This window comes from Triplophysa rosa, linkage group LG3 (assembly GCF_024868665.1).
Source record: "Triplophysa rosa linkage group LG3, Trosa_1v2, whole genome shotgun sequence".
NCBI lineage: Eukaryota > Metazoa > Chordata > Actinopteri > Cypriniformes > Nemacheilidae > Triplophysa > Triplophysa rosa.
This window is the reverse complement of record NC_079892.1, coordinates 1,754,785-1,776,018: the sequence shown is the minus strand read 5'-3', so window position 1 is coordinate 1,776,018 and position 21,234 is coordinate 1,754,785. Positions and strand designations below refer to the sequence as shown.

The window sequence follows — 21,234 nt, the reverse complement described above, 5'->3', positions numbered from 1 at the left end:
GAGTGAGTGAGTGAGTGAGTTCATCTGTGTACATCTGTGACCGAATATCACACACACACACACACTAATACGCACGCACACACACCAGTTCTACCAGTCTCCAGATATCGACAGATATTGACTTGATGTGATTCATGGTTTGTTTTGACAGCTCTGTGGTGTGTGTGTGTGTGTGTGTGTGTGTGTGTGTGTGTGTGTGTGTGTGTGTGTGTGTGTCTTACAAGTGTATATCACATGTATCCATACTTAGCCTAAATATTTATAACACGATGTGAGTGTTACTGTGAACAGAAAGTGTTTCTTCAGGCAGAATAACATTGTGTCTTACAGTTATGGAGTAACTGGTGTGTAGTTGTGTTGAAGCAACCGAATGGAACGACAGGTTACACAAGGATCTCAGCTTTTTTTAAAGGCAGAATACATGCTTCCAGAAGAATTTCATGGATTTAGTTTGTAATTCGTTACGTGGATTTACGAAATACATTCATGTGTTTGGAGGAGTGTGGCTTTGGACGGTGAATAGCATAGAGCGTGGGATTATAATTTCAGTTCCGGCTGTAACCGGCTGCTTTTGTTGGTGTGAAAAGCTCAGTAACGTGAGCTGGCATCTAAATGCATTCTTTAGCGTAAAGTTACCACGATGTTTAAGAAATGTACCATGTTTTTTTTTATAGACTAAACTCAGATTTTAAATAGTCCTTTCACAGTAGTGCATGTCGCAAAGCGGCTTTACATTTTAGCAGAAGAGACGAGAACGAAGGAAAAGAAATGATATAAAAACAGGAAGAGTGGCTGTTGGTAATATCTCTCTTGCAGCGTGCGTTTGCTTCCTATGACACACAGCTGCTTACAAAACCATCATTACACCATGAAGAGATGAGATTGTGATATCGTTGGTGAGGTTATAATGTGCTCTTGACTGTACGTTACAGAGACGGCTGATGTGCTCCAGGAAGGAAACAAGAGGAGAACAACAGCCGAACGCCGTGAGCTCGCTGAAGCTATAAACAATGATGGATTGTTTGTGTCAGGAAGTTCAGGGAATTGGGTGAATGAGGAACTTTCTGGAATGAAGCGGGGAAAAACCTGGAACTGAAATATGACATCCTGCAATTAGAAATGTTGTACATTTTTTAATAAAATTCTCTCAAGAGCAAATGATCTGAGCTGTTGATGTTATAGCTCTTACTGTACATCTAAAGCAACTTCTTTGTGTCTAGTTTTATTTCTTCTGAGGATAGAAGAAGAGACGTCTGAGACGAAATTAATGTTTAAACAAATCATAACCGAGATATGAAAGAGCAACCCCTGACTAAAAAGACTATTTGTATTAACTAGTAAGTATCATGGTTAAACTATGGCTAGTGTAGTAAAAGCACGGTAAATTTGTGGATACTATGGTTTTACGTCAAATGAATCCAAAAACACCAAGATTACTCCATAGATAATGTGTGATGTTCGATCATTCTCTGTTGAGTTGTAGGTCATACTTTTAACTTTGCTTTTTGACTAAGAGACCTGTCGTAAGATTCTGTAATAACGACACACTGAACACTTTCTGTTCTGTCGGTTGTGGTTCAGGTTTGTTTCCAGGGAAGTCTCTGAGAGCCGGATGTGTGTGGAGGTGGACTCGACGTTGAGGGTTTTGTCCTGGTTCATTAATGCTCACTGGTGTCATTTGCACATATTTGCCTGTGGTGGGAATGAGAGTTCAGCTTTTGGGGTTCACGTCTGTTTGTCAACACACATTTTGCATGATATTTGGATCCACTGGGTCCTGTGCAAAAGACAGTAGGAGTGTGTGCTGAAAACAGACATGTTCCTGTTAGTGCTGTGTGTATGTGTATGTGTATGTATTTTTTTTGCATGAAAAGAATATCTGTGAAGACGAGATTAGCATCTGCACATTTTATCCCCAATGCACATGTACAGATAGAGCATGAGAGAGAATATTTCTACTGTTATCATTTACTCAAACTATTCATCATTTCTGTTCCTTGTAATCAAATCAAATTTATATTGGGCCTAAATGTTACATGCAAAATCTCAACTAAGTTTAGAAATTGTTTTAAATAAGTTTTTATTAGGCAATCAATAGAAGCTCAACTTAAAACCTAAATGAAAATATAAAAATAAATAAAAACTTGAACTAAAATTAATAATTAATCATAATATTGTTTTATTTAATAATTATATATATATATATATATATATATATATATATATAATATTTTGTAGTTATAGTTTTTAATTAAATTAGTTTTAGTTTATATATATATTAATTATATAATACAAAATTGAACTAAAATGTATATAATTAAAAACAAATATTGATATAGTTTTTTATAGTTATAGTATTTAATTATATTAGTTTAGTTTATATATATATATATTGAAATATACTGTATATTATATTATATATATACGTATATTCAAATAAAAACCAAATAAAAATATGAATAAAGCTACAATAAAAAAAGAATCTCTGCTATGTATTTGTTTATTTAATTGTATATAATTTGCTTTAAGCAATTTCTGAATAATGTTTGTGTTTGTTTGTGTGTTCTCAGGTTACAGCTCATAGATGATCTGACCTATGAAGATGTCAAGAAATGCTACAGGGGTTCAGTAAGTGTTTATTTAGCTTCTCACATATATAACTAATTCTGAATCATCCGTGTGTCAAATCATGGAAACATGAACTGTAAACAGTTTCATCTTAATGAATAAAACCGTCCGTGCAGTTTAGCGTTGTGTGGTGAATCTTTCATCAGTCGTGCAAGATTGTGGTTAAACATTACAAACCTCTTGGCTCCTCTTCGTTTGATTCTGTGAGGTCTGTCGAACCCTCGGGCGCTCGGCACAGATCAACCCTGAAGACAACGCTGCTTTTGATCAGGTGGAAATCAGTGAAGTACTTTCCAGCGGTTGTGCGGGACTTTCCATCTCTTAACAAACGCTGAGTGGATGTTCTCAGTTTGGGTTGCGAGAGGACACACGCACTCAGTGTTAGAGATGTGGGACTCGTGTTCTGGTTGTAGTTACATTGATCTTGAAATGGAAGCTTTTCCATGTAGATTCTGTCATTCATGTAAATGAGCTGGCTGAGGATGGGCGGAGTCTGTCCAATCAGATTGCAGGATTCACAGCGTGTGTGACGAGGATGCTGTAAAACCGTTTCTTCTGTTAGATGTCAACAGCATGTTTTCTTCACAGACCGTCAGCAAATACAACTCGCAGTACCACAAACTCTTCTCAGCCATCCCAAACGAGGAGATTCTCATGAAGGGTAAAGATGATCACATCACCATCATCATCCGTGTGCTGTGTTTACGTGTGAAAATGACGTCTTGTTGTGTGTTTGCTGTAGTATATTCCTGTGCTCTTCTGCGGGATATCTTGCTCCAGGGAAGACTTTACATCTCCAGAAACTGGCTGTGTTTCTATGCCAACCTGTTCGGGAAAGACATCAAGGTTTGTGCTGAATACATGTGGCTGTTCTTTATTGTGCGTGCATCATGGGATATTTTCTCTGTTCTCTGTGTCTGGGTTACTAAAGGGTTTTAAACCGTAATATTAGCATATTTAAGTGTCACATTTATGTTGTTTTGTACTATAATAATATATATTTGCAACTTTCCTGTAAGCAAACCACAAACAAAACAGTCAAGCTTTATCCCTCAGTCATGAAAAACGTGAAAATATGAGACCGTTCTAATAGTGTGATTTACAGGCCAGGATATTAAAGTCATGAAAAAGAAGAACATTTCGAAAATGAATGTAAACTTGGACAGAAAATATAAATGTTTTTATGGTTGGATCTAAAATATTTAATAGGCTGAAGGTTTTATTTGTGAGTGCCATATTACTTAGTGAAAAATAAACTAATTATATATATATATATATATTAGTGCTGTCAATCGATTAAAAAAATTAATCGGATTAATCACACATTTTTTCTGTGATTAATCACGATTAATCGCACACAACTATTTTATTTTAAAATACACTTTTACATTTTAATAATTTCACATTTAATCTTCAAATTGATGTAGAAACAACATATTTCTTTAACAGCATCATTTTATGAAAGCTAACATTTTGATATTAGTATTGTAACTGATGTCTCTATTAAATTGATTATTTTAACATGAATTATAGCCATTCAACAGTATAATTGAGAGCTCATGTAGGAAATATACAGAAATTGAAGGACACTTTACAGTCTTTATTAATGCTAAATTATAAATTAAATGCAGAAGAATTCTCATTAAAGCTACAAAATCACATTGATTTCTTCTTTTATTTTGTTCTTTGATTAACATTAGTGACAGGAGTCAGAGCAGCACGTTTAAGAGCGCGGCCCCTTTAAGAGCTGTCTCAGTACGCAGATCTGACCGTCACCGCACTCCCATTTTCACAACTCTTTGCATTCATTTAAGATTTTATTTTACATTTTGAAGTCTGTGCTTAAGAAAATGCTCGACAAAACGGGCTTTCTGACATAATCTTGTGTGGTTTTATCCATTCAAGCACGAAAGAGAACTTAACATGGATGTGCTGTCTGACAGAGATTCACCGACGCAGCCTTCAGCCCGTGACTGTTTACACCAGACTGGACCTCGCGTTGCGTTTTGCCGCGTCCCACAGTTTAGAAGCTGTCTATCTTCATTGAACACGTCAAAGCAACTGTTTCAAATCGCGCTTAAGTGGTTTAAAAGCCTGTACACGAATAAGAGCGTGATTACATAATGTAACGCTAGACAAAGGATGTCAAAACAAACGGATGCTGCGTTAATTGCGATAAATATTTTCTCACGCGTTAATTTGAAAAAATTAATCGCATGCGTTAACGCGTTAACGTTGACAGCCCTAATATATATATATATATACAGTATATATATATATATATATATAATAAATACAATATAATATTTTTGTAATTAATTAATTATATATATATATATATATAAATTGTTTATTGCTACATGGAAAAAAGTACATACTGTAGTTAACGTTATTCACTATAGTAAATGTAGTATACACAGTATTTGTTACTATACTGTTTATATTAATATATTATTTAACTTTAATATTTACTATAGTAAGGTTCAAAAACACTGTACGATCTATGATTTTTACTACTGCTTACTATAGTAAATACTGTAGTATACTTCAATATTAACTAAACACTGTATGATCTATGAATTTTACTGCCGTTTACCGTAGTAAATACTGCTTCAAAAACACTGTACTATCTATAATTTTTACTTTTATTTACTGTAGTAAATACTGTAGTATACTTTAATATTTACCAAAGTAAGATTCAAAAACTATACTTTCTATGAATTTTACTACCGTTACTACCGTAAATTTACTACCGTAAATATTTACTATTTACTACCGTAAATATTAAAGCTTACTATAGTGTTTACTATAGTAAGCTTTAATATTTACTAGAGTAAGGTTCAAAAACACTATACGATCTATGAATTTTTCTACCGTTTACTATAGTTATTATAGTAATTATAGTATTATAGTAATTAATACTTTAATATTTACTATAAAAAAGTTCATAAACACTATACGATGTATGAATTTACTACTGTTTACTATAATAAATACTGTAGTATACTTTAATATTTACTATAAAAAGGTTCATAAACACTGTACGATGTATGAATTTACTACCGTTTACTATAATAAATACTGTAGTATACTTTAGTATTTACTTGAATAAGGTTCAAAAACACTGTACGATCTTTGAATTTACTACTGTTTACTATAGTAAATACTGTAGTATACTTTAATATTTACTTACTATAGTAAGGTTAATATACTCTAGAGTCTAGACTATCTATGAATTTTAACACCGTTTACTGTAGTGAACACTGTAAGTATACTTTATTATTTACTAGAGTAAGATTGAAATACACAATACTATACTGTACTCTAGTGTTTACTGTAGTAAACGGCATTAAAATTCATGGATAGATCAAATTCATATATTACTTTCATATAGTTCGTACAGTACTTTAATATTTACTATAGTAAGGTTCAAAAACACTATGTATGTTTTACTATAGTAAATCCTGAATTATACTAGTATGCTTGATGGTGGTATTGGATGTTTGATTGATGACCTGATGTGGTACAGAGTGTTTGTACTGTAATGTACTGTAGTAACGGTTTGGCCTGAAGTCACAATTGCTCCACAGTAGCGAGATATTGAGTTCATGACCTCACGCAGACCCGACGCGCTCTCTAAAATCTGTTGACATTTCATCTGTTCCAGACACTGTGTTCCATCTCTTTCTCTTTTGGCTGGTTTGGATGAGTGCATTCTGTTTGTTTTGTCTTGTTTAACACCGATAGAACTGAAAGTACAAAGATTAAAGCCCTGGAGTGAATGCGCTTCATTTTATATGACGTGCATCTGAAGGTTATGGATCTGATATTGAAATGGAATTGGGTTGTGATGTCTTTGAATCTTTTCTGATGGTTCAGGTGGCCATACCGGTGGTCTCTGTGAGCCTGGTCAAAAAACACAAGACAGCCGGACTGGTTCCCAACGGCCTCGCCATCACCACAGACACCAGTCAGAAGGTGCAGAAACACACACGCGCACATCTCAGGGTTCCTACGCGTTTTGGAACAGTATGGATTTGATTGTTTTCCAGGTCTGGATTAGTATGGAAAAAAGAAAATGACGAGTTTCCAGACTATTGCCCTATTCGGTTTTCTAAAATATTAAATGAAGACTTTCTGATAACAAATGTATTTTTATGAAGTTTGGAGCATGTTTCGAGCGCTGCCAAAAGAGCGGCGCTAGACCAGATCTGGAAAAGTATGGAATTGATCAAAAATGGAAAGTGTGTAGGAACCCTGACATCTGCACACATGCACACGCTTATTCACTGAACGCTTGACAGGACGGCTATGAAGTCGTCTGGTTCAGTGCCAGTCCAAACCCTCATCATGAGGCCAAACCAGATCTCAGGATGTTCTGGGTCACAAAGTTTGACAAAACAACTCAAAATGATCTTGATTGCTTCTTTTAGACAGGAGATTCAATTGATACGTTTGCTGAAGTCATCAGTGCTTGTTTATTCAACTCTATTTGTGTTTGATTTCTTTTGTATAGTATGTGTTTGTGTCTCTGCTGTCCCGGGACAGTGTGTATGATGTGCTCAGACGAATCTGCACACACTTACAGGTGACACACGCACATTACAGCTCATCATTTATAGCCGTTTTATTGCTTTCTTGTTTAGTACACATACATGCATGTTCAGTGTGTATTTTACTGCGACACACAACCACAGAAACATGATTTGATGATGGTTTTCAGGTGAATGGGAAAAAGAGCTTGAGTTTGAAGGAGTTTCTGGAGGAGCCCGGCTCTCTGTCAACGGTACGAATTATAACACACACACTCCTTCGTTTGGCAGACGTGACTTACACGGTGTGGTTTTATTAATGCTGGACATTCATGACACCACAGTGCAGTCATCGTGCAGCTCAGAGCTCTGACATGTTTGTTTGATGTTGGAGACCGTCTGAAATGTTTCTTACTGGTTGTCAGGATGAGTTTCCGGTTACCACTGACTTCACACCAGTGTTGAAATGGCGCAGGAAGCCGTCAGCCCCGTCAGTGTCGTCCTCTCTACCGGACCTGCTGGGAAACTCCACCAGCAGTCTGAGTGCAGGAGACGCCACGTACACGGCAGAGACCCCACTCGAGGGTAACACACACACACACACACACACCTGCTTTATTATCTCTGTGGGGACAGTCCACACAAGCTGTATATTTTATCCCCTAAACCTAAAGATCATAGAACACTTTGCATTTTTAGATTTAAAACAAATACTGTTCTGTACGATTTATAAGCTTTTGTGCCCATGAGGACCTCAATTTTGGTCCCCACGGTGACACGAGTCCCCATGTGTTGGTGTGTATTCAGGTTTAGGTCCCCACCGGGATATACAAACATGAACACACACACACACATACACTGACCAAAATTATAAACGCAACACTTTTGTTTTTGCCCCCATTTTTCATGAGCTGAACTCAAAGATCTAAGACTTTTTCTATGTGCACAAAAGGCCTATTTGTACTTGTATATACACACAAACACATATACAAACACACACTTACACTGCAGAGACCCCGCTCGAGGGTAACACACACACACACACTAGCGACCTTCCCTCACTGTAAACTTTACCTCCATCGTTTATTGACTATGCAAATAATCGACGGCAAATATTGTGTTTGTTGAGTTTATTTGTCACTCTGCATATTAATATCAGTTGCGTTTACTGTTCGTCTCTTGAGGTATTTGCACAGTATTCTGACTCATCTTCCACTGAACTCTTTCAGCTGTAATGATGTTGTGTTGACACAAAGATTTTTTTGGATACATGAGAAGATATGAAAACGTTCACACAGTGTTTGTGTGTGAGCAGATGATCTGCAGACATTTGACTGTCAGTCACCTCTTAACCACAGACGTCCTGTTACTGTAACCACCGGTGTGAGACGTTCTTTCAATGTTGTGTGACGCTGGATTTTAAACGGACCGAGTGCATGACGTCCACTGTGATGTGATGTTTTGTGTTCTGTAGAGAGACGTCTGGAGGCTGAGAAGATTCTACTGTCTGAACCGGTGCAGGAACTCGGTCAGATGGAATATCATCTCCTGAAGTTCTTCATACTGCTGTCAGTCCAAAGCTCAGTACATACATGCATTCTCTTTTTCTAAAGACCCAAAACATGTTTTTAAAAGCTGTTCAATGTCGCCCTCTGCTGGTCACAGACCTCATTTGAATCGGGCTGTTAGTCTGAGTTTCTTTTAAATAATAATAGTCTTTATTATAATGTGGAAAAACATGATTAAGAACAGTTCTGTGTGTTTGTGTTCGACAGCATCATTCTGCTGATCATTTCTTCATGTTATCTGGCGTTCCGCGTGTGCAGTCTGGAACAACAGCTCTCATTCCTCAACACACAACCTTCAATGTCCATGAGAGACAGGTACACACACACACACACACACACACACACTTAATGCCCGATCACTCCAAAAACAATCTTTTCAAAGTATTAAAATCATTTTAAAATCACTTATTGCAAACAATTGTGATATGCACGTTGCCATATTTCGGTTACTTCGCGCATATTTTATATTTTTTAAAAATATGAAAAAATTTGAATCTAACTTTTATTTGTATTGTTTATTTTTCTTTATTTAATATTTTAAAAGCCCTTAGCTACAAAATCATGTATTTGCGTTGTATTGCAAATGGCGAGATGTGAAATAAAGCATTAAAACATTTGCGTTCACTTTCATGTTTTGACTATTTTTGTGTAACGTTACGTTAAAGTCCCAGTGAAATAAAAAATGACAATGCCTATTTTTTCATGAAATATTGCAGCGTTTATTGTAAATAGTTTACCAATGTGGGTCATTCTCTTCTTAAAATTCGTGTGCCCTCATAATCTTCAGTTAAAATGTGAAAATGCACTTCCTTCCTGTAGTGACTATCCATCTTGAATGACCAATGTTTGACGGCTTGGGCGGAGCATCCGTTAACTCCTCCCCTTCAACTGTCAGTCTGCTGCCAGTTCCATTTCAAAATGCAACGGCTGTTTTTACACATCCAATCAAATCGCAGAGAAAGACGAAAGCCACGCCCACTCTTTTTCTCAAAAGAATTCCATTTCACTCGGAAATGCATTAAAATACGTAAATAAAAACGATCGCAACTTCCGGTTCACATTAAAGTCCCCGCGAACCGTAAGTTGCGATCGTTTTTACTTCCGTATTCTGACACATTTCCGCGTGAAAAGGAATTTCAAAGGAGACACTTAGTGGGCGTGGCTTACGTGTTAAACTGCGAATTGATTGGATGTGTTAAAACAGCTGTTGCATTGATTTTGAAATGGAACTGGCACCAGACTGACAGTTGAAGGGGAGGAGTTAACGGACGCTCCGCCCAAGCTGCCTAAATTACGTCATTTAAGATGGAGAGTCATTTCAGGGCGGACGTTTATTTTCAAAATTTTACTGAAGATTGTGAGGGCACACGAATTTTAAAAAGAGAATGACTCACATTGATCAACTATTTACAATAAACGCTGCAATATTTCATGAAAAAATTAGAATTGTCATTTTTAATTTCACTTTAACGTTTGGTTCTTTTTCCAGGTAACCCTGGTTCAGACCTGTGCCAGCAGTGCAAGATAGCATACAGCCGTCGCAGGAGATCAGCGATAAATCCTCTCGATGTGGGACAGCAGTAGTGAAGTACAGTAGTGTTTAGCTATTCAGCCAGCGGAGGGCGAGACGGAGCGTGCCGAGTGTTCTGTCCCGCCTGCACTTCTGTGAGGATTCCCAACAGCGGGAACATTAGCCATAGGAGCCTGGCTTTACCTAACACATGTGTGTCGAGGATATATCCAGAATACAGGAAATATCTGCCGGGGTCGGACTAGAGATTCATGTTACGTTCAAGGTTCTGAAACCCTCTGGTGTTACCTGACCCTGATGTCGAGAGACTGTAGATGTGTGGATATCTATATTTTTAACTCGCTGTTTGTGTTTGTCCATAGATGTTTTTGTTAACATTTCACATAGCCAAGCTGGAGTGTGTACAGTTACCAGTGTTTCCTACACTGCAAATGACCATGCACTTGTTTTCAAGAGAATATATCTTAAACTGAGTTCATTCTGAGCCGTTAAGGTTTGCAAAACATAAAAAAAAATTAAGTTTCAGCATTTTACAAGTTCTCTTACAGTTTTTCTAATTGAAAAAATGTTCTTTTTTGCAGTATACAAGAACAGTCTTCAAGAAAGTCAGATGTATTTTTGCAGTTGTTCAATACACATTTCATCCGTAAAATAATTTCAAATCATTCTTAAAGCTTCAGAAATAATCTCACAGTTGTACACAAATCATGAGGGTGTATAAACGGAGGAGTTTCAGGTCAAAGTAAAGCTGGAAAATAAAGATGACCATCACTTCTGATGGAATCTCTCGATGAATGTTACAGACAGACGGCGTGTGGTACAGTTTGTCTATTATCTACATGTAAATGTATGTATTGTATCAAAGTGCATTGTAGGTGGAGCCCGCAGGTCATACTTGAAATATTCGCTTGCATGTCAGGCATGCGAACACATGCTAGATGATGTAGGAGATCGATATTTAATACAGTGATTGAATTGTTAGGTTGTGGTGTACGTGAGATAAAATGATGTTTTGTACAGATGGAACGTATCTGAAAATATTGTCATGCATGTGATTTTGGCCACGCTGTAAGAAAGTCAAAATTGTTTTGTAATTATCTGACACAACACAGGTAGAGAGTGAAATCTAATAAATACTTTCACCAGATTATTTTTGGTGATTGTGAGTGGAACAATGTGCATTTGACTATCTGCAGTTTTACTCAAGCGTGTGTTTCTGTATTCAGCCAATAGGGGGCGACAAAACATCAATTTTGTACTTTTCATTTGTTTTCTCATGTACGGCGAAAACCTTTTTGAAAACCTTTACAATTGCTTAATATAGCATTACAATAAAAGTGTATTGTGCTATTAGGATATTTCATTTGATCACTTAAAAGTATACTCAAAAGATGTCCGATGTAGTCCCAAGTGTACTTGTACTTGCAACATCTAGTATACTTGAAAATATATTCGCACTTTGCTTCAGTATACTGTACATAATTATTCAATTCAATTTGATTTCTAATGTGCTTTTCACAATTTTGCATTGTTGCAAAGTGGCTTAACAGATAAGATCAAATGAACTTTAAATAAACTTGTTTGTGGTGTTATTTAGTAGGTTAATAGATGACAACTTGTTCAAATGGTTTTGCTGAAGTCTATTTGTGTATTTTGGAGGTTGTGATATGGTTTGTGTGTTAAGCTTGACACGCCTGATTCCTCGAGGCGTTAAACTGAGATCTGAGGCGAACAATGTCTGGAATGTTCCAGCAAACCCTTTGAGGGTCACGGTGAGGGAGATTTGACCCCACGGGTCACTTTAACACTCGCTGTGTATTTACTGTGCTTCTGAATCTCAGATGATAGAAAAATAAGACACATTTTATAATGAATCAAACGTCTGCTGGTGTTAGAAGGGAAAGTCATGAGGGAGAGTTTTACAAGCTTCACATGAATACAGAGTCTGTTTAGTAGTCTGTGTGTGTCCGAAACAATGACACAATGTTCTGAAAACAGTTTCTTTAGCGTCTGGTGTTCACATACAGATGTTTGTGTCAGTAAATCTCTTTTATGGATGTTTTGTGGCGCGAGCTGTTTTAAGACAGACTCAACTGAATCTGGAGTCTATTTAAATGCCCTAAATTTAAATTACTCGCCCTCAGATTGTTCCAAACCTGTATAAATGTCTTTGTTCTGCTAAGCACAGAAGAAGATATTTATAAGAATGTCAGTAACCAAAACGATCTCATCTCCCATTGACTCCCATAGTATTCATTTCCCTACTATGGCAGTAAATGAGAACTGTTTGGTTACTGCCATTCTTCCAAATATCTTCTCCGTAGTGTTCGACAGAACAACGACGTTCATGCAAGTTTGGAACAACATGAGGGTGAGTAAATGATGACAGAAATTTCATTTTGGGGTGAACCGCCCCTTTAACCACTTCAACTGAGTTACACACCTTCATGTACACAAAGTAAAACAGATTTACAATTTTTAAAGAAGATTCTTCATCTGGGCTCTTCTGTCAGATTGATTTCACACACTGCAGTCCACAATAATTTGGGGCGATATGATCCGCCTTCTTGTGCTAACACAAACATTTATCTAGTCCAGTGTATATTTATTTTCCTAAGGTGGGTCCAGTTAAAAGATGCCTGAAGCTCTCAGATTCACTGACATTTCAGAACCGCAGGACATTACGCTTTCAGATTATTAGGATTACTTTAGGAAGAGTTTTTAATGAAATTGACTATTCAATGTGTGACATTTTCCAGCACAACGCTACCCACATGAGAAAAATACTGTGGTATACTTGAGTGTTTACTACTGTAGTAGAGTTTTTGAGCATTACCATAGTAAATGTTAAAGTGTAAAGTAACAGCACATAATATAGTTTATTAGTTCACAATGCTACAAATACAGTACATATACAGTTTAGTACAACTTACTACAGTTTACTATAGTATATACAGTATTTTCCATGTGGGTAGGGTGTGGTTGCCAGGGTGTTGCTATGCAGATGTTTTATTTTATCTGTTGCTATGTTATACTGGGTGGTTGCTAGGGTGATTGTATCTATGATATTTTATATTTATTCTGTTTTTTTCTAATGCAAGTTTATGAGATTTACTTTTGTCACTTGTATGTTTAGGATTTAGTTCAACCTGCTGATATAAGCAAAACATCGTCACGCCCGCAAACAAAATGTAAAACTCAAACACTCATGAAGTATTTTATACCCTGAAAATATTCATTATAATCATTCTAATAGATTTGATTGTGTTTTTTTTATTCTGGTCAAATGAATAAAATGACAGCCGTGTCCTCTCTTTCTGTCGTGCAGTCCAGTGTGATTTAAAGCGTTAATGTCTCTGTGTCTGTCAGGTAAGTGTTTAATGATCTTCAGTATTGATTCAGGTCATAAAACACACACTGCGCATATATTCTGTTAACTTTACTCTTCCACCAGACAAAAGGCTTTGGGTCGTAACAAATGATCCTGTGAAGGTGGATGGAACAGATCATTTACAGTTCATCTTAACAACATAAACAAATGCGTGCGCATGCGCACTTTTGTGACCCCAACTGAACTTCCGGTACACATTCACAAACAATAGAGTGCCTGTAGAGTATTTCTGATATCAAACAAAAGAAACCGAGAAGAACCGCGTTACTTGGCTAAACTTGTCTCTCCAATATTTTGAATTTAGACTGCGATGCCAAGCTCAACCGCTAGATGTCAATGTACCATACGGTTTGTTTTAATGCGACTGAACTAGGACCCATTCAACTAATTGTTTATTTCATAAAATAAACGTACAACAAATCTTTTATTTAATACAATTATCATACAGTAAAATAATAATACAAATTAATATTAACACACATTAAATCAAATATAAATAGTTATATCCAAACACAAACCGGAAGTTAACTGTGGGTCAGGCGCGCGCGCGACCTATAAAACGGCCTATCGAGTTGATTATGCGTTTGATAAGAGAAGTCAACAATGTGTCAAACTGAGCTCAGATTTGTCAAGTCTACAGTCAAAAGTTGATCTTATTGAAGATCTCAATATGAACTCAAACATTTCTCATCAAATTGACCCAAATCCAGATTATTTTATCTCTACATTTACTTTACACCTCCACACTCTACATGTGTCTCAGAATATATTTTCATGTTCAGGTGAACACATGCCCTAACGTCACAAACTCAAGCATAGTCTTCATTGATAACGTCTCATTTTATGGCCGGTGGGTTTTTGTGAGATGTTGTAATTCCGTTAAACCCCATTGAGTAAACCTCATTGTTCTGTGTCTGGATTTCACAAACTGATGTCGCTGTCACATCTTTGTTTCAGAAACAGTGCGTGTTATTAGTTTCAGGTTGAGATGACGGTGAGTCAGTGAAGATCATCTGGACCACACATCACATTGACACTGAGTTTCGTTCTGAGAGGACATGAGCGTCATTCTCCAAGGATTAGCTGAGTTTCCAGACGCGTGTTCACACCTTGTTCTGACTGAAGCTGTGAGATGTTTGAGCTGTCGGTTTTCCCACAGACATTTACATGACAACCTGGCGAAGACATTTTAGAGGCCATTAAAGGAGTAGCTCACTTCAAAAGAAGCCCCCGTTGACTTTCCGCGGTCATTTTTATTCCTACTATGAAAAGTCAACGCGCGCTTCTTGTGAAGGGAACTGCTCCTTTAAAACCACGTGTACAAATTCAGAAGAATTTCAAATCATGTCTGCCTTGAAAATAACTAGCAAACTAATATAAAGGCTGTTGAAACTCTTCAATCTGTCCAAACAAAAATAGAACTTGCTCATGAGGGGTTTCAAAGACATCCGGACAGTTTAGACCCCTTGTGTTTTGCGTTTCCGGAATTCAGACTCTTCGGGAGGGCCACATGGGCTCTCCCAGGGCACCGGACCGCCGTATCCAACACATGACACCTTAAAACAAAAATGATCTTCAGATCATATAACTGACACAGTCCTCTCTGGAAAAACGTGATGGCTGAAAAATAATGTAACAATTTCCATTACAGACACCATTAAGACCCATAAACTGGCTTGCACTAAAACCAGTATAGAATTCCTTTATGTTGTGTGTATTGTCTCCCATCTGTCAGATAACATCCCACCACCAATATAGAACTCAACACAGCACCAGCACAGACACCGTGTCCGTTAAAATCACCATTAAATCCATCAATTCTTTTATAATTCAGAATAAGTTTCTATCCATTTTTCTAGGCAAAGCCTACAGTAGTCAGACATCATACGTCACCTAAACTGACAAAACCACTGCGACGTTATTAGAATTCAGACGTAACACTCCCACTCGCACGCGCCTCCCACCCTGCGCTGCGCGTGCACGTCACCGCACAGCGATCGTCGGTCAAAGCAGCGCGGATCTACCGGCTGAGCTCGGCGCGTCTTTACTGGAGTGAACGGTGTCGGAGCGGACGCGTGCATAACAAGAACCGCTTTCGTTGGGATTAAAAGAGAAGCGACTCCGGATTCACTCGGACCGGGCTCACGCAGAGATATGGATACGCGCGTTCATATCGATCATTATAACGCAGGTGAGACGCGTTTGGCGCATAGGCGCATCGGGTCGATTTGTGTTTTTTTTTCTGTGTGTTACCGGGTCCGACACGGTTCTGGTTCTGACCCTCACGGAAAACCATCTGTACAGGGAACGCTTGATCTGTGCGGTTCTGGTGGGTCCGAATCGGTGTAGATGTTGCATGGCAATGCAATCCAAGTGCAATGGCCATGAGACCCAGTGCGCGTTTCCATTGACATTTATTTGGATCTGTATGGCAATGCAATGCACGCGCAATAGCCACTGTGTTTCCACTGAGATGAATGTATGCTCGACCCGGTCCAGATGATCGATTTAGTCTTTGTTGCATGATGTTATGAGCAGCTCCCTAGATCCAGACTATTTATATGAACAGATTCAGACATGTCATCGCTGAAGACAACACACGCTTGTCATGTGATGTTCATGCTTGTTGTGTTGGATCTGAGACCATAAATAGGCTTTTCCAGTGGATATGCATTCGTGTCCATACCAAACAAGGCACACGTCTGTGCTACTGAGCACCCTCGCTTGTGTTGTGTATTGAATGATGCATGGACCAGGCATGTTTGTTTTGGTGGTGATTGGTGGGTTCGTCTTTGTTTGGATCTGAGCTGTGGATGACATCTGTCTAGCTGTTCTGGAGTCAGTCTGCGTGCATATGACCGATGCAATCGTGCAACATTGGTCAGGGTGTGTTGTTATGAAGACAATTCAACTAGGATTGCCTGTCGGGCTCCCTGTGTGGTAAACTTCATAGACGGCATTATTGAGCCGAAGGGCTCCTGCATACACATCTTCCTAATAAACTGTGATATGATTGCTTTTCTATCATAGTCAATAATCTGCCTGTGTCTCAAAACCTGGTGAGCTGCCTACATAGACAGCGTTTCCGAGCATCACGAAGAGCTGCCTTCCCTTCATATCGACACTGCATGTCATAGCTTTACAATCCAGGCAAAGGCAGGACAGAGGGTTTCCTACACACACGTCTGATGAAAAATGGCTAGATTTTGCGGAGACATGAGAGGATTTGATATCGTCATGTCATCTTTATGATGTGCTGTCATTCTATGAGCAGAGCTGGTTTTGTCCAGGAATCGAATCCGTTTATATTGCGTTGAAGATCTTGGGGGTGTCGAGCTGCGAGTCCTATAGTTTAAATCCATTCAAGCCGATATGGATTATTGTGTTTTATAACATGGAGCTATGAATAGTCTGATGCTTTATTCTGTGGAAGTTCTCTGGAAATGTAAAGCGCCGTGGGGAGTGAGGGAGGGCACTGGCACAACTGGTTTGTGTTCTTGTGTACATTTGAATATACTTATATAATATATAATTTGTGCTTTTTACAGCGAATATGAATTCATTACGACTAGGGATGCAACAATACAGCTCACCCACGGTTCAATACGAACCTCGGTTTTTCACCCACGGTTCTCGGTCCGGTTCTGATGGCTTCGGCACATTAAAGTGTTTTTTCATTGTTCTATGCTTATGTGACCAGGGTTTTTCCTGGCTCAAAATGAGGCGGAGGTGGTGCCATCCTGATCTTGTACACACACACGTAGGCCTACCGTACCTTTATTTGGCTTAACCAAAGTGACTTTGAGTTTGACATATTTAAAGTTCTAATAAAATTAGATAAAAATTACAATTATTAAGTTATATAAAACATTACTTTTATTCAACCAAACAGAAATGTTTTTTTAATCAAATAAAGCTTTTTTTATCATTTCAACTAACTTTTCAGCTCACAATAGCCAACTGAATTAACCAGTCTTACTAATTCACATCTTGCATTCTCTGTGGTTCACTTTAAATGATTCGGTGAGCTCTTGGCTAGTAGTGACTGAAAAGTTCAATAGTTTAAATGAATCGGTTCAAATGAGTCATTCGTGTGCGAGTCGTTCTGAACGCAATGTGCGTTCATACTGGCGAACTCGCTGTGTACAGTATACGCTGATTCAACGATCCAACTGCACAGCTAAAGACATTACAATGATGTACGTCATGTTCATTTAAGAAATTTCAAGAAATTAAACGTACTTGGATGCAAAACAAACATCCTTGAAACACAGGCTGGCTCTTGTTCTGCATCTCTTTTTAGTGCTTCAGTGTGCTGATAACGAAACAGCGCCTCCACTGTGGTGTAATGTCACAACTGCTGTTACAAATGACAGTCTGTTAAATGCACGCATCATTTCTTGTGAAGACTTGCAGCATAATTTTGGCAAGAGCCTGAGGCGGCACGACATTTGACGGAGGCGGCCACCTCCAATTTCTCTATGCAGGAAAACCCCTGGTGACAGGAACAATAAAAACTTGAGAAGAAAAAAAACTATTTTACTGAAATTCTCTTTATTTGATTTTATTATCTCTTTTAAAACATAAATACTGTATATTGCTTGCTCTGCCTCGGAGTGCCTCCATGTAGCCCGTCCGTGACTTCACGTACTCTTTAATCACGTTGGAATGGTCACGTGGAAGTTCCGACCCATGAGTGTGAAGAAAGAAGACCTTGGATGTTGAATGACACGCTATATGTCTTTGTGCAAGATTATTGTTTAAAACGGTGAGTTCGTGTGCGTATCAAGGATGTTTCAATCTTTTGAAATCTAAGTCATGCGTGACCTTTCCAACGTGATGGTGTAATACGGAAGTCGTGGACGTGCGTCCTGGAGGAACTCCGAGGCATAGCAAGCCATATATTTATGTTTATAAAGTATTTACTTGTTCGTTTTCCTAGGAAATGACCAATCGTTTGGCTAGACAACACCCTTATTCATCGTTTAGAGCCTTTTGAAGCTGTGATGAAACTGAAATTTGGACCTTAACCAACACCGTTGAAGTGCATTATATGGAGAAGAACCCTGGAAAGCTTTCCTCAAAAGCCTCAATTCAACGGCTTGTGTGACGTGTGAATTATCATGAACTTTTAATTTTATAGTGAACAACTCCTTTAAGATGGAAGTGAATCATTTTCATCACAAGAAATGCTTCATTTGAAACCTTCGGTTTGCTACTGAGCTCGGCTGTGCTTTCATTCCAGGATGTTTTTAGTCAAAACTGATTTTCAGTCCTGTAAAAGAATCATAGAACCATTTAAAAATGAGCAAAGTCTTTCTTGCTCTTCACTTTGTTTTGACATGTTGGCATTTTGCAGATGCTTTTATCCAATAGTGAGGAAAGCAAATTGTCTTCGAGAGAGATAACATGAGATGTGATATCATACAAAGTTATAATGTTCAAACAATTTTCAGAGACAATACCTGTCGAAGGAGAGGGACGAGAGATGAGTTTGTTTAAAGCGTGAGCAAAATGCCGATGGCTTGATGAGGTTATGTTTGTGTTGTTGGAGAGATTTGTCTCCTAATTGCTTGAATATATTAATAACCATCGGCCTCGACACACAAGTGAATATCAGTTTTTATCAAATGATTTTTTGCGTGATTTCTTCATCCAGCAACTGATAAAACCATCACGAGAAGTCATGAACTCGTCTCGGACCTTGTTCGTTGGTGACAGACTGACGCTCATGTTTCTAGTCTGAGAATCAGAGATGCGTCTGGTTTTAGTCTCTCTCCATCTGATGAATTAAAGCGTTTCATCGAGAACTCTGCAGTCCCTCCAGCACACCTGAGCCTCATATGAGAGGTGTTTTCATATCCACGCTGACACAGACTCGGTCTGATCTGATCTGACGCTTTTGTTCACTGATATGATCAGAATCTTTTATATGCGGTCTATCACAGTCTAGTTATTTCTGCTGGAAAATCGACTTCATTCAACTCTTTGATTTGGTGAACACAGATCCTGGAACTGTTGGCAACGGTCATTAAAAGGCTCATACTGACTTCACCGTGACAAAATGAAACAAGATTCTCATTCGTCACGCTCCTTGACTGTAGTATTTCATCGAAAGGAAAAATAATTTGCTTCTGACTTTAATTAGTGTTATTGGCTTACTGGCCTCAGGTTTGTGTGTTAAATTGTGTTTCTGTGCGTCTCATGTTCTGGCTTTTGTCCATGTGTTGAATTACAGGATTGATGCTTGTTTTGCATGACCCCAACACCCCTCAATTTTCCTAAAATGTACACGTCTTGTTTTACTTGACATTTATTTTTGTCTTTAGGGATAATAACATTTGAGTCGTATTCTTTGTATAGCATGATGTTTCTGCTCCTGTTGTGTTTTAAGATCAGTCAGGTCGTAATGTCTGTTCGGATGCTGAATCAGAATCACATGACCCAGTTTCTTCAAATCTGTAAAAAAGGGACGGGTTTGCATGCTTCTGGAGGGGGTTTCTCATAGTTCACTATATGCATGGTTTACATTTTCCTATATTGTAAAATATGTAATATACTCATATATATATATATAATAAACATAAATTGGATTGTGGTCGCAAAAATGGTCTTTTATAAAGGTTAAATCACTACAGTTAGATTCATGCAGATTCGTCCCACAAATGACATCACGATTCTCATGCAAATGAGGTTCAACGGTGAAAATCCAGAGCTTGACCTCTTTGTCAGACGCTTTCGTAGCGCCACATTTATCAGTCTGATGTTGGGATCAAAGATCTGCTGTTGGACAGATGCATGTGCTTATCATTACTGTACACGTCACACATTAAAGGACACGTCTATCTGTCAGCACCTTTCATGCGACTTTACTCTGTGGTGCGTATATGCAAATACAGTAACTATGCATGTGTTCAGTAAAAACCTTCAATCTTTAATCTTGAAATCATGACTATGATCTGCTTTCATCATGTGATGTTACGTTCAGGACTGGGGCTTCTTTATTTTTTCCTAATAATCGTATGTTTTTGTATGTGTGACATCATACAAGTTCATCCCTGTTGAAAAAAACAGCATATGCTGGTTTGGTATGTTTTGATGCTGGTTTGATCATCTTAAACCAGCACAAACCAGCATCAAAACATACCAAACCAGTATATGCTGTTTTTTTCAACAGGGATCCACCACATTGTAAAATAGTTACAAATTTTTCATGAGATCAGACAAACATGCAGTTTGATGAGGTCATGTGACGACAGTGTGGCACAAAAAATCTGATAAAAGAATGAGAGAATTGTCCAAAAAGCTGCAGGTGTGTGATGTCTTCTATCGAGATATGAAGAAAAACATTTTATGATATTTGATACTAAAAGCATGACTCAAGGACAGCGGCCGAAGACGTGTGTGAAGAGAGAGAGAGAGAGCATTCCCTCAGTCTCCGAGCATCTCGGACGTCCTTGGTGGGTGTGAAGCTGTATCAGATGTCCCTTCACCTCAGGAGTTACAGTAAAACATTCAGCGGCTCCTCCTGAGCTCAGAGGAGATCAACACAGAGCTCTCTCACCCTCTCTCTCTCTCTCTCTC

At 38.1% G+C, this 21,234-nt stretch overlaps 2 protein-coding genes across 2 annotated transcripts in view; both read left to right on the top strand.

Moving 5' to 3' along the window:
* LOC130551720 (GRAM domain-containing protein 2A) overlaps positions 1 to 11,438 on the top strand; it is a 20,308-nt gene extending 8,870 nt beyond the window's left edge. The window contains exons 3-12 of the mRNA XM_057329586.1: positions 2,571 to 2,628; positions 3,217 to 3,289; positions 3,371 to 3,474; positions 6,508 to 6,606; positions 7,145 to 7,216; positions 7,352 to 7,414; positions 7,586 to 7,745; positions 8,635 to 8,728; positions 8,936 to 9,043; positions 10,218 to 11,438. Of these exons, the coding sequence (XP_057185569.1) occupies positions 2,571 to 2,628; positions 3,217 to 3,289; positions 3,371 to 3,474; positions 6,508 to 6,606; positions 7,145 to 7,216; positions 7,352 to 7,414; positions 7,586 to 7,745; positions 8,635 to 8,728; positions 8,936 to 9,043; positions 10,218 to 10,221 (835 nt within the window). The 3' untranslated portion in view covers positions 10,222 to 11,438. The remainder of the gene's footprint in view (positions 1 to 2,570; positions 2,629 to 3,216; positions 3,290 to 3,370; positions 3,475 to 6,507; positions 6,607 to 7,144; positions 7,217 to 7,351; positions 7,415 to 7,585; positions 7,746 to 8,634; positions 8,729 to 8,935; positions 9,044 to 10,217) is intronic.
* Positions 11,439 to 15,618: 4,180 nt separating this feature from the next.
* The window catches only part of myo9ab (myosin IXAb), a 56,797-nt gene continuing 51,181 nt past the window's right edge, over positions 15,619 to 21,234 (top strand). Inside the window, exon 1 of the mRNA XM_057329175.1 lies at positions 15,619 to 15,841. The gene's annotated coding sequence lies outside the window, so the exon portion shown is untranslated. The remainder of the gene's footprint in view (positions 15,842 to 21,234) is intronic.